A 13,396-nucleotide genomic window follows, 5' to 3' on the forward strand; every position below is an offset into this window, starting at 1 on the left:
ACTTTTATTAGTAGATTGCACAGTACAGAACATATTCCGTACAATTGACCACTAAATGGTAACACCCGAATAAGTTTTTCAACTTGTTTAAGTCGGGGGCCACGTTAATCAATTCATGGTGGTACAAATATATACTATCAGCATAATACAGTCATCACACAAGTTAATCATCAGAGTATATACATTGAATTATTTACATTATTTACAATCCGGGAGGTGGGATGTGGAGGGGGTTGGGGCGGGGGGGGGGGGGGGGGGGTTAGGTTGGGTTGCTATCAGTACTTCAGTCATCAACAATTATATCATCTGAGAAATGGACATTGTAACAGTGTAGGTCTCCTTTCGTAGGATATGTACAGCGAGCGGTGAACATAGTGAGCTCAGAAAGCATAAGAACAAGTATATCCATTTGATTATTTACAATTCGGGGAGGTGGGATGTCGTGGGGGGAGGGGGTTAGGCTAGGGTTGTAGTTGCCTGGAGGTGTTCTTTTACTGCGGTTTTGAAAGAGGATAGAGATGCAGGGGCGCCGAAAAGGGGGGGTAAAGGAGACATATTCTAGGGGTCCATGATGGAGGGGGGCCCAGAGAGGCCCCTAATGATGATGAAATTATAATACAGGGGGCCCTGTAAAGATTATTTTCAGGGGGCCCAAAATCCCTAGCGGCGCCCCTGTAGAGATGCACTTTCTTTTAAACCTGTTGGGAGTGAACTTAACCCTTTTGAATAGTTTTTACCTCCGTTTCTTACGGTTTGTTGAGTTAGCTCTGGATTGATATGTGGACATGACAAAGGAAGTATTTGATACCTTGAAGAGTTTACATGTTGTGTTGTAACAAACGCACCCAAGTTCCCCGGGTGTCTTTGCCACTACGCAATTAAGGAGTCACGGGTGGGACCTGATATTCAGCTGGGAATGATTAATACATTAAATAACCACAAGACATGTATAACTATTAGCCACAAGACGATCAGGCTTATATTTAATATGCCACAAATTAATCCCGCATAACGAACAACTCCCCCCTCCCGTCCATATAACCCGCCAATATAAATCAAACACCTACACAACACACTCAATCCCACAGCCCAAAGTTCATATAACACATATATTTCCCCAAAGTCCCAAAAGTTACGTACGTGACATGCACGTAGACATGCACGTACGGGCAAGCGATGAAATGTTTGAAAGCCGCAGCAGTGTACTCACGGTACCGAGACTGCGCATCCAACTCAAAGTCCTCCTGGAAAGAGTCCCTGTTCTCCCGGTTCTCCACAGGCCAATGGAAAGCACACCAACAATGTCAAAAAGGAGGATTAATCCATGAAGTGGCTCCGTGGTAAAAAAAACGCTGTGTCTGACAGGTGCTCCAGGTGGATTGTGACGTCACATTCCGCTTCCGCCCGGTCTGATAGAACCGGATGCCTTTTATATCCCCACATATTATTTACGTACATATTTAATATTAACATGATTATTAAATACACCTGTAACAGTTTATAATAAGTAAATGGATGACATAATAAGTATATATATATTTATTTTCCCAGCTGAGCACAAGTTAACTGTGACTGGCAATTTATTATATATATATATCGATGGACCCCTATGGCCATTACAGTGTTTTTGTTCAATCCCAGAAAGATTGTGATTTAGAGTTTAATCCTGGCTTTAGATACACTGAGACGAAGTCTAAGCTCATTGTGTTTTTGAAACTGCACAAAGTTCCTCAGAAATTTCAACAAATTTGAAGTGTTTTGTCTAGAGCAGGGGTGTCAAACGTACGGCCCGAGGGCCGGATCAGGCCCGCGAACAGGTTTTATCCGGCCCGCGGGATGAGTTTACTAAATATAAAAATAACCCTGAAATTTTTGAATGAAAAATACAGCTGTTCTAAATGTGTCCACTGGATGTCACAATAGCGATTATTTGTATATTTGTACAAAATAAACCACATAAATAACATAATTTAATTTGATTTTGATATAATTGTTTTATCTTGATAGATTGAAAATTAACACCAATGAGTTGACGGATGAGCAATATCACATAATTTATTCAGAAAATATAAATAACGACAAATAAAGTATATATACTACTAAACGCAACAGGTAATTGTAAAAAAAAAAAACATGATTTGTACAATTTCAGAATGTGCTTGTTCTATTTTTTAACAAAAAAAAATTCGGAAGTTGTCTTTATTTTTAAGTTACCGTGCCGTGATTTTACCAGTGCGGCCCACTTGGGAGTAGATTTTTCTCCATGTGGCCCCAGAGCTAAAATGGGTTTGACACCCCTGGTCTAGAGGATTATTTGTGATTTGTACCTTTTCAGAATGTGCTTGTTCTATATTTTGGCCAAAGTAAAACAAAGAAAACAACCTGATGTTGTCTTTATTTTGAAGTTATCATGCCATGATTTTACCATTCCGGCCCACTTGGGAATAGATTTTCCTCCATGCGGCCACTGAGCTAAAATGACTTTGACACCCCTGTGTTAAAGCGTTCCTCTCGCTCACTGGTTTGAGGTGAAATATTCCCACATCGGACCGTTGGCTTGGCGATCAGCTTTTTTCCTCCTAAATGTTATTTTGCAGTCCTTGTCATTAGCAACTAGCGGGGATCTGTCCGTGCATCCCGTGTGTGTAACCCAGCTAACCGGGACAAAGATTCTGGATGACTTTAAAAAAGAAAGAAAGAAAAGGACTCACTTTTTTTCACTTAATTCTGGTGCTGAGAGCGATGCACAGAGGGAACCATCTTGCGCACTGTTTGAAAGTGAGAGACAAAGAAAATGTGCTGTAATCGATTTATCAAATGTTCCAAGAGATTCATACAGTTTAATGGTACTATGTCCTTCATTCATTTTGACTATTGAATACAACAATAACAATGCAATTTCATTACATTTCATATAAACACGTTTATTACTGTAGTTTGCAGTGGTGAACAACTTTGTATCATATTGAGAACTGTTTATTCTATTGTGTCTTGGTCAATTAGTGAAATAAATGAATTACAAATGGTATTTACTTAAATAATAAATACATTATATTATATTATATTTATTTATTTATCATTTATTTACTTAAATCCTGAAAACTTCCTTTTTTAAATGAGTTTTGTATATATATATGTATATATATGTAAATAAATATATACACACACACACTAATTTTAATTTTGCCATTGAGTTTAGAATAAAACAATTGTCATTGAGTTTTGTATAAAAAAATAATTATTTTTCTTATCTTACAGTGGGTTGGTACTAGAGTGGCCGTGCCAGCAACTTGAGGGTTCCAGGTTCGATCCCCGCTTCCGCCATCCTAATCACTGCCGTTGTGTCCTTGGGCAAGACACTTTACCCACCTGCTCCCAGTGTCACCCACACTGGTTTAAATGTAACTTAGATATTGGGTTTTACTATGTAATAGCGCTTTGAGTCACTGGAGAAAAGCGTTATATAAATATAATTCACTTCACTTCGAGTTTTGCATTTAAAAAAATGTTTTTTTTCCTCATTGAGATTTGTATAAAAAATAAAATTTTCTCATTGAGTTCTGCATAAAAAGTGAAACATTAGCTCATTTTTCAGATACATGCTTTTTGTTGGACAGCATTATTAGAAACATGAGACTGAGAATAAAGAATCAGTTTAGATCAACAAGTTGGAAACTGTGCTTTATGTAGGCTAAGTGTTAACCGTTAATCATTGGCAAAGATGTACATTATTGAGACATGCACTAAGACATTTGCAATTTGGTGAAATTAAGGAAAAATTCAAATTATGTTGTTATTGACAAAATGTTTGGAAGCCTGTTGATGTTATTTTGAGAATTTAAGTGCTGCTTTATGAAGATATGAGTCAAACCAATCGAGAATCGGCCGTAAATCAGTTTTAATCCTAGTTGGTTTGCGTGTTGGCGGACTGACTCTTGAATTGCGCTCGTTTATTTAATCTCCCCTTTGAGACTTGGCAGAGCATTTTAATGTTATTTCGCCCAAAGACTTTCACTTTTATACTCAGAAATACATGTGAAAACTAAACAGTGACAGCTTTTGTCACATACTTTTCTATTTGGAGCGGATTCCCCCTGGAGTCGGTTGAGTTGAGTTGAGTTTGTGTTTATTTGGAAGATGCATGCACACAACATGAAACATCACAATTTCCAGTTTCTCTATTCAACATGTTCGAAAAGGAGTAGAAAGAAGCAGATCTTATTTAATCCTACCCCTTTTCCTTTACATAGCAGTTGCTAAAACTTTTGTTCACTTCCTGTTCTCAATTTATTCACAATATAATTGGTGAAGTTATATTTCATATGGTGAGATGAGTAAGATTACCTTGAAAATGAATGGATGGATGAGATAAATTCAGAATGTTTATCATGGTTCTTCTTCTTTGTACTTTGTAAACACTTTAAATTGGAAGAGTTTCTTGAAGTGGATTATATTAGTACATTGTTTGATTGCTTTGCTTAATCCATTTCATAATTTAATTCCACATACTGATATACTGAAGGTCTTAAGTGGTGTACAAATGTTTTAAATTACATTTTTCTCTAAGATTATATTTCTCCTCTTTTGTTGAGAAGAATTGTTGTATATTCTTGGGTAGCAGATTATAGTTTGCTCTGTGTATAATTTTAGCTGTTTACAAATTCACTATGTCGTGGAATTTCAGTATTTTCGATTCAATGAATAAAAGGTTTGTATGTTCTCTATATCCAACATTATGTATTATTCTAACTGATCTTTTTTGTAACACGGTTAGTGAATGAAGTGTACTTTTGTAGTTATTTCCCCATATTTCTACACAATAACTCAGATATGGTAACACTAGCAAGCAGTATAGAATATGGAGTGATTTTTGGTCTAGAACAGTGGTTCTTAACCTGGGTTCGATCGAACCCTAGGGGTTCGGTGAGTCGGGCTCAGGGGTTCGGCGGAGGTCAAAACACACCCGACTCATCGTGTAAATAAAGACTTCTCCCTATCGGCGTATTACGGATACGGGAACAGCAGAAGTCACACTGATTTGCAGGTGTGTAATTTGTTGTGAGTTTATGCTCTGTGTTGGTTTTGTTGTTTGAACAAGGTGATGTTCATGCACGGTTCATTTTGTGCACCAGTAAAAAAAACATGGTAACACTTTAGTATGGGGAACATATTCACCATTAATTAGTTGCTTATTAACATGCAAATTAGTAACATATTGGCTCTTAACTAGTCATTATTAAGTACTTATTAATGCCTTATTCGGCATGACCTTATTATAACCCTAACCCTCTAACCCTGGCCCTAACCCCAACCCTAACCAAATAACTCTAAATTAAGTCTTTGTTACTTAGAATATGTTCCCCTAGTGTCGAAAAAACTCTAAATTAAGTCTTTGTTACTTAGAATATGTTCCCCATACTAAAGTGTTACCAAAAACATATAACTTTGTCTTGAATTTGGAAAAAAAAAAACATTTTATTTTTCACTAAAGAAGGGTTCGGTGAATGCGCATATGAAACTGGTGGGGTTCGGTACCTCCAACAAGGTTAAGAACCACTGGTCTAGAACATGTTTTGCTTTATTCATTATTGACGTGTTTCTTGCTACTTTATGTTGTATATTTTTTAACATGAGATTTCCAGTTCAATTTATCATCAATCATACCTCGAAATTTGGTTTCATTTACTCTTTCAATTTCTATTCCGTCTATTTGTATTTGTGTTTGACTTTCCCTTCTACTGTTACCAAATAGCATTAAGGGTCATTATGAGTCTACAAGAACTAATACTATACAACGTTTAAACACCATCAGGTTTTATGCTGCAGAATGTCCCAGCACAGATGCTTCTACTAATGTGTTTTGATGTTTTAAAATATATTTGAATACCAGGATATGCCAATAAATACAGGATATTTAAAACATGTTTCACCTGCATATCACGTACATACCAATGGTCTATAGTGGTGCTCATACATGACACAGAATGGGTGTGATAATTGGGTCACTGTTTGCAGGGTGATGGGGGTCACACGAGAACATTATAATTATACTGCTGCATGCACCGGCAGCTTTCTTTTAGTGCGCCCTAACTCCTGCATTTACAGTCAGCTTACACGCTGCTGCAAACAAGTGACAGCGTTCCGTAAACTGAAGAACAATTTATTTTCCTACGCTAGCGACTAACGACCTGTGGTAAGTCAGCAGAGCGCGTGGCCGTGAATTAACAAGGACAGCTGTCAGCAGGCTGGTTAAGAACGTTATTACGGACATTGATAACATATTTATAGAATCCTTACTGATACCATTACTATTTTTTTTAATCTACTGACCAGACATTATGTATATTTCAAATTGTTGTATAAATAACGAAACATACCATTGACTTTTTAAGATATAACTTAAAGCCATACATTGTGCATCAACCCAATTTTGAAAGCAGAGGGGAACAATAACATGTCAGTTACCATGTCCAAATATTATGATTTATTCCTTGACCCTGAAAAAAAATGTTACATCAATAAATACATACATGGTCTACATGAAAATATACATCATAAATAAACAGTGTGTCCTGTGAAGTTCATTGATGCTGCAAATCGGGCAGGCGGATGGCGATGTGCACAGCTGAGGTCCACTACAGTTCATGAGGAGCCGGCAGAAGAAGAGAAAGGATCAGAAGTGGGCACTTTTTTTTCAAAATGCTAGCAAGAGGTGAAGGTTTTCCAGAAGAAGTTTTTACAAGGCGCCTTGCGATCGCGCTGAGGCAGCGATAGCCTGTTGTAGACGCCACGTTCCTCCAAACGTGACCGCTGAGGCTCCTCCAGCTCTTCGGGTGTTTCCTCGGGGAGCATGTTGGTGTCTAAAGTTCCCTCCAACAAGCTGGACACCAGCTTCAAGATCAGCTCTTTACGCTGTCTGCTCAAGTCCTGCAAGGCAACATAGTTCTTGATGATTCAACATGCTTGAGTTAAAGACAACATTACATTAATATATACTAGCAAGAAATGGTGAAAACTCATTTTTCTGCAGTGCAAAACACTTCATTTAATTAAACTATGCCATGATAAACAAGCACTTTTTTTGGCATGACGCTGCCCTTTTATTTCTTTTCACCAATTTTAGCAACAATACAAGAATTTCATTACATTTTATATAAACACGTTTATTACTGTAGTTTGCAGTGGTGAACAACTTTGTATCATATTGAGAACTGTTTATCATATTGTGTCTTGGTCAATTAGTGAAATAAATGAATTACAAATGGTATTTACTTAAATCCTGAAACCTTCCTTTTTTAAATGAGTTTTGTATATATATATATATATATATATATATATATATATATATATATATATATATATATATATATATATATACATACATACATACATACATATATATACGCATATATATACACATGCATATATACATATGTGTATACATATATATGTATACATATATATATATGTGTATATATATATATGTATACATATATATATATATATATATATATATATATATATATATACATATATATATATATATATATATATACACATATATATGTACACATATATGGGTATATATATATATATATATATATATATATATATATATATATATATATATATATATATATATATATATATATATATATATATATATATATATATATATATATATATTTCTGTGGTTTATCCGTTATACAGTGCTAGCGGAATATATGTTAGGTCAGGAAAAAACACAAGAGGCTATATCATCCCTACAAGCCTGTTTCGCAGGTTTCCTAACTTTCAACAATATCCTTGCTCGTCAGGGGATTTTATTTTATAAAATCCACTGACGAGCAGGGATATAGCAGGGAAACCTGCGAAACAGGCTTGTAGGGATGATATAGCCTCTTGTGTTTTTTCCTGACCTTAAAGATTTTTTATACAAAACTCAATGGCAAAATTAAAATTAGTGTATGTATATGTATATGCCATTGAGTTTTGTATGAAAAAATATTTTCATTTTCTCATCGAGTTTTGCATAAAAAAAAACTTGTTTTCCCTCATTGAGATTTGTATTAAAAAAATAACATTTTCTCATTGACTTAAAAACTAACACATTTTTCAGATACATGCTTTTTGTTGGACAGCATTATTAGAAACAGCTCTCAGTATATGATACAACCTCAAAAGTAAACGTTGTTAAATTCTTTCTGACAGTGTCGATCAAAATTTAACATTACTTGGTTTCACAAATAAATGTATTTTCTCCCTCATCTGGCTGAGCAGACTAGCTTCGTTAAAATACAAACGCAAGGGATATTACAAAGATGAAACTCACCCTGGTCAACCCCTGGACGGGGCTCCTGTCCTCCACTGGAAGCACGGCGGCCGCTCTGACACTGATCAGAACCCCCATGAAAGCTGCAAACACCACCAGGAGCTGCATGCTGGTACGAGTGTGCGGTGAAGTGAGCTTTTAAGAAAGCTGCTGGAACCAGCCAGAGATCCAGAGGAAGAGGTGGAGTTGTTGTAGAAGAAGCCAAAGATTTTGGAAGCCAGAGAGATGCTGCTTCTCCTCTACGCCCCTCACTCTTTTTATACGGCTGTGTGTGACTGCCACTGACGTAGAAGCTGGTGGGTGAGTATGACGGAGGGGGTTCAATGTGCGTGAGTTTGGGGGGGCGGGAGTGGTGGTGAGAAATAGGAGATGAGGAAGGGTCAAAACTGAACAAATGGAACAAGGGAACAGTTAACCGTCTTGACAAATAGCCAGGTGGACACATTCATGTGGTCCATCTGGAGCAGATAGTAGTCCTTATGCAGACCAAAAGAACTTTCAACAATAAGGATAGGCAATGGGTGGCATTGCACTATACCTATCAGAAATATACAGCCATGCCATCACCAGCTGACTTTTTGTCAATGATGTGTGGCAGAGCTCCTGATTGCCTTTTTGACACCTTGAAATGACAATCGAATGGTCTGACACAGGACATGGCTGTGTGAAAAACCAACAAAGCCAATCTTCACTCGCATGCAAGACGGAGCTGATGTTCAACATCAATCAAACACACTTATAAAAGTTGTTTAACTACATCTAAGTACAACATATCCACCGGTGAGCAATTGACTCGCTGTGTGGGGGGTGGCCGTCTGCCTCGACTGATCACATTATATATACATATATGTATATATACATATACATACTGTATATATATATATATATATATATATATATATATATATATATATATATTAGAAATGCGCGGTTTGCGGACACAACCGCGGAGTCCGCGGATAATTCGCGGGTCGGGCGGATGCATGACGAAAAAAATAGATTTTAAATAGATTCGGGCGGGTGGCGGTTGAACCAATTCGGAAATATATATACATAGTTAAATGTTGTTACCCACATACGAAAAACGAGCAGCACACTTTGAAACAGGCAATTATTCATCAGGCACTGCTGCAGCTGTCATGCCAAATTTCTTCCCCCCTACAAAAAACTCCCCCCCCCCCCCATTTACTTCCGGGGCTGCGTTCAATAAAATCATAAAGTTGCCGGGGGTCCTTAACCGGCACGCGACTGTCCTGTTTCGCGCCTGTACAAAAAAAAATAATAATCGATTTCTTCAGATTCCAGCAGCTGTCAAAGACGAAGTATCCTTCCAGCGACGGGCAGTCAAAGCCGAAGTGCTATCAATCGCTGTCAATGATGTAAAAGGAAACATGAACCACGGAAGTAAATGGGGGAGGTTGTAGGGGGAAGAAATTTGGCGTGACACAGCACACCACAACACAACACAACAGAAGAAAAAAATAAAAAGATGGCAACGCCGGCAGCAAACGTGGTACGCGACAAACTAAAAAAGGCAATACTAAAGACCAGGGGAAAAAAATAACAATAATAGTCAACACTTTCTTAATGGAAATGACAATAATATTATAATAATGATAAATAATATTATCACGCATTAATATCTCTTAGCCTCTAATGCGTGGCCAAGATATTAATGCGTGGCACGCATTGAATGTCTCTGCTGCATTGGATCAGTCTCCTTTCTTTAACAGGCAAAAGCTTTCTAACCTCACTAATGCCTTGCATCGTCTATATTAGATATATAATAACGGGTGGGTGGCGGGTGGCGGGCGGTTGTGGTTTTGATAAAATGTTAGTTCGGGTGAATGGCGGGTGGATGACGACTTTTGTGATGTGGTTGCGGATTAAATAATTGCCTATCCGCGCATCTCTAATATATATATATATACATATATATATTGATATACATATATATATATATATATATATATATACACATATATATATATACATATATATATATAGGTATATGTATATATATATATACATATACATATATACATATACACATATACATATATATACATACATATATATACATACATATATATATATACATATATATATACACATATATATATATATATATATATATATATATATATATATATATACATATATATATATATATATATATATATATATATACATATACATATATATATATATATATATAGCAGAACCTCCAGGTTCTGTAACAGATTCTTCCCTCAGGCCATAAGACTCATAAGACTATCATAATAATCCCCTCAATACCCAACCCCAAAAACTGATTAACTCGCTAGAATATAAAGACAATATAACATACATCCATAAACGTGGATGCATATGCAAAAGTGCAATATATTTATCTGTACAGTGATCTATTTATTTATAGCTGCACCTTATTGCTCTTTTATCCCGCACTACAACGAGCTAACGCAACCAAATTTTGTTCTTGTCTGTACTGTAAAGTTCAAATTTGAATGACAATAAAAGGAAGTCTAAGTCTAAGTCTTTATATATATATAGGCAAGGCAAGGCAACTTTATTTGTATAGCACTTTTCATACACAAGGCAGACTCAAAGTGCTTCACAGCACAACATGTGGTGCAACAAAGTGAAATGAAAGAAAATAAAAGCAAAATTAAAATGCAGACAATAAAAATAAAAACAGTGCGGACGTTAAAAGTTCAAAGATTAAAAGATTTAGCTGAAAGCTTAGGTGAACATAAAAGTTTTCAGTCTAGTTTCAAAAGTAGTCAGAATATATACAGAATACAGGCCTAAAGTTTGGACACACCATCTCATTCAATGCGTTTTCTTTATTTTCATGACTATTTACATTGTAGATTGTCACTGAAGTAATCAAAACAATGAATGAACACATGTGGAGTTATGTACTTAACAAAAAAAGGTGAAATAACTGAAAACATGTTTTATATTCTAGTTTCTTCAAAATAGCCACCCTTTGCTATTACTGCTTTGCACACTCTTGGCATTCTCTCAATGAGCTTCAAGAGGTAGTCACCTGAAATGGTGTCGTAGTTTTGATGCCTTCAGTGACAGTGTAAATAGTCATGAAAATAAAGAAAATGCATTGAGATGAGTTGAGTTGAGTTTGAGTTTATTTCGAACATGCAAGCATACAACATGATACATCACAATTTCCAGTTTCTCTTTTCAACATGTACGAAAAGGAGTAAGAAGAAGCAGAGCTTATTTAATCCTACCCCTTTTCTTTACATAAAAGTTGCTAAAACTTTTTCTTCACTTCCTGTTCACAATTTATTCACAATAAACTCCATAAGTAATCACAATAAAAATAAATATAATGAAAAGATGAGAAGGTGTGTCCAAACTTTTGGCCTGTACTGTATATATACCGTATTTTTCGGAGTATAAGTCGCTCCGGAGTATAAATCACACCGGCCGAAAATGCATAATAAAGAAGGGAAAAAACATATATAAGTCGCACTGGAGTATAAGTCGCATTTTTTGGGGAAATTTATTTGATAAAACCCAACACTAAGAATAGACATTTGAAAGGCAATTTAAAATAAATAAAGAATAGTGAACAACAGGCTGAATAAGTGTACGTTATATGACGCATAAATAACCAACTGAGAACGTGCCTGGTATGTTAACGTAACATATTATGGTAAGAGTCATTCAAATAACTATAACATATAGAACATGCTATACGTTTACCAAACAATCTGTCACTCCTAATCGCTAAATCCGATGAAATCTTATACGTCTAGTCTCTTACGTGAATGAGCTAAATAATATTATTTGATATTTAACGGTAATGTGTTAATAATTTCACACATAAGTCACTCCTGAGGATAAGTCGCACCCCCGGCCAAAATATGAAAAAAACTGCGACTTATAGTTCGAAAAATACGATATACACAACCGTTCAAAAGTTTGGGGTCACCCAAACAATTTTGTGGAATAGCCTTCATTTCTAAGAACAAGAATAGACTGTCGAGTTTCAGATGAAAGTTCTCTTTTTCTCGCCATTTTGAGCGTTTAATTGACCCCACAAATGTGATGCTCCAGAAACTCAATCTGCTCAAAAAAAGGTCAGTTTTGTAGCTTCTGTAATGAGCTAAACTGTTTTCAGATGTGTGAACATGATTGCACAAGGGTTGTCTAATCATCAATTAGCCTTCTGAGCCAATGAGCAAACACATTGTACCATTAGAACACTGGAGTGATAGTTGCTGGAAATGGGCCTCTATACACCTATGTAGATATTGCACCAAAAACCAGACATTTGCAGCTAGAATAGTAATTTACCACATTAGCAATGTATAGTGTATTTCTTTAAAGTTAAGACTAGTTTAAAGTTATCTTCATTGAAAAGTACAGTGCTTTTCCTTCAAAAATAAGGACATTTCAATGTGACCCCAAACTTTTGAACGGTAGTGTATATATATTTATTTTTTTATTCTATTCTACCTCCACACAATTCTAAACAATGGTCAACACCGATGCAATTGCTACCACAACATGGGTCCATGGTCGCCATGGCAATGGCAGACACAATCTGCCCTTATCACAAGCTGTGTACCATCTGGATGATGAAGCTTCAAAGTGTTAGGTCAATTTAGGACGTATTATTGAGGTGCTCGCTTAAAGCAGCAAGTCCCACCAGTGCCAAGAAAAGTAAATAACAGTACAGTAGAGATGAATTAGAGTAAGACAATACGCTTTCTTTTCAAATATTTTACACCGTTTTCTTATATACCAGCCAGATTAACGTATTGATGTTGCACACAACATACAGCACATTTAGATCATACTCTATGCAAAGGAAAAGCATTCACAGGTAATTTTAAAAAACTATAAATACTGTTAGATCATTGCACAGCACAAGTAAATGTTAAAAAAATACAATGTGTATTTTTTTCACTAATTAAACACAATATGTATATTTTCCCAATTTTTTTTTACATAATATGTTAGGTATTCCCAATTAAAAACACTTCATTATGCAGAAAAGAGTGAAAGGACCCCTCTAATGCTGACAACATT

General features: G+C 35.9%; 2 protein-coding genes across 2 annotated transcripts in view; both read right to left on the minus strand.

The window, feature by feature from the left end:
- The window catches only part of masp2 (MBL associated serine protease 2), a 61,862-nt gene extending 60,487 nt beyond the window's left edge, over positions 1–1,375 (minus strand). Inside the window, exon 1 of the mRNA XM_062054347.1 lies at positions 1,211–1,375. The gene's annotated coding sequence lies outside the window, so the exon portion shown is untranslated. The remainder of the gene's footprint in view (positions 1–1,210) is intronic.
- A 5,094-nt stretch (positions 1,376–6,469) lies between these two features.
- sst7 (somatostatin family member 7) lies at positions 6,470–8,598 on the minus strand. Its single transcript, XM_062052227.1, has 2 exons — positions 8,333–8,598; positions 6,470–6,927 (listed from the first exon to the last, which is right to left on the minus strand). Exons 1-2 carry the CDS (start codon positions 8,438–8,440, stop codon positions 6,703–6,705), a joined length of 333 nt encoding a protein of 110 aa, XP_061908211.1. The 5' UTR covers positions 8,441–8,598; the 3' UTR covers positions 6,470–6,702.
- Positions 8,599–13,396: the final 4,798 nt, after the last annotated feature.

This window comes from Entelurus aequoreus, linkage group LG07 (genome assembly GCF_033978785.1).
Source record: "Entelurus aequoreus isolate RoL-2023_Sb linkage group LG07, RoL_Eaeq_v1.1, whole genome shotgun sequence".
Taxonomy (NCBI): Eukaryota; Metazoa; Chordata; class Actinopteri; order Syngnathiformes; family Syngnathidae; genus Entelurus; species Entelurus aequoreus.

Bases quoted from the DNA above. Each gene is read 5' to 3' on its own strand.
- sst7 (XM_062052227.1), bottom strand. From the start codon at position 8,440: ATGCAGCTCCTGGTGGTGTTTGCAGCTTTCATGGGGGTTCTGATCAGT. The intron at 6,928-8,332 runs GTGAGTTTCATC...GTTGCCTTGCAG, and splicing joins CCGTCCAGGGGTTGACCAGG to GACTTGAGCAGACAGCGTAA.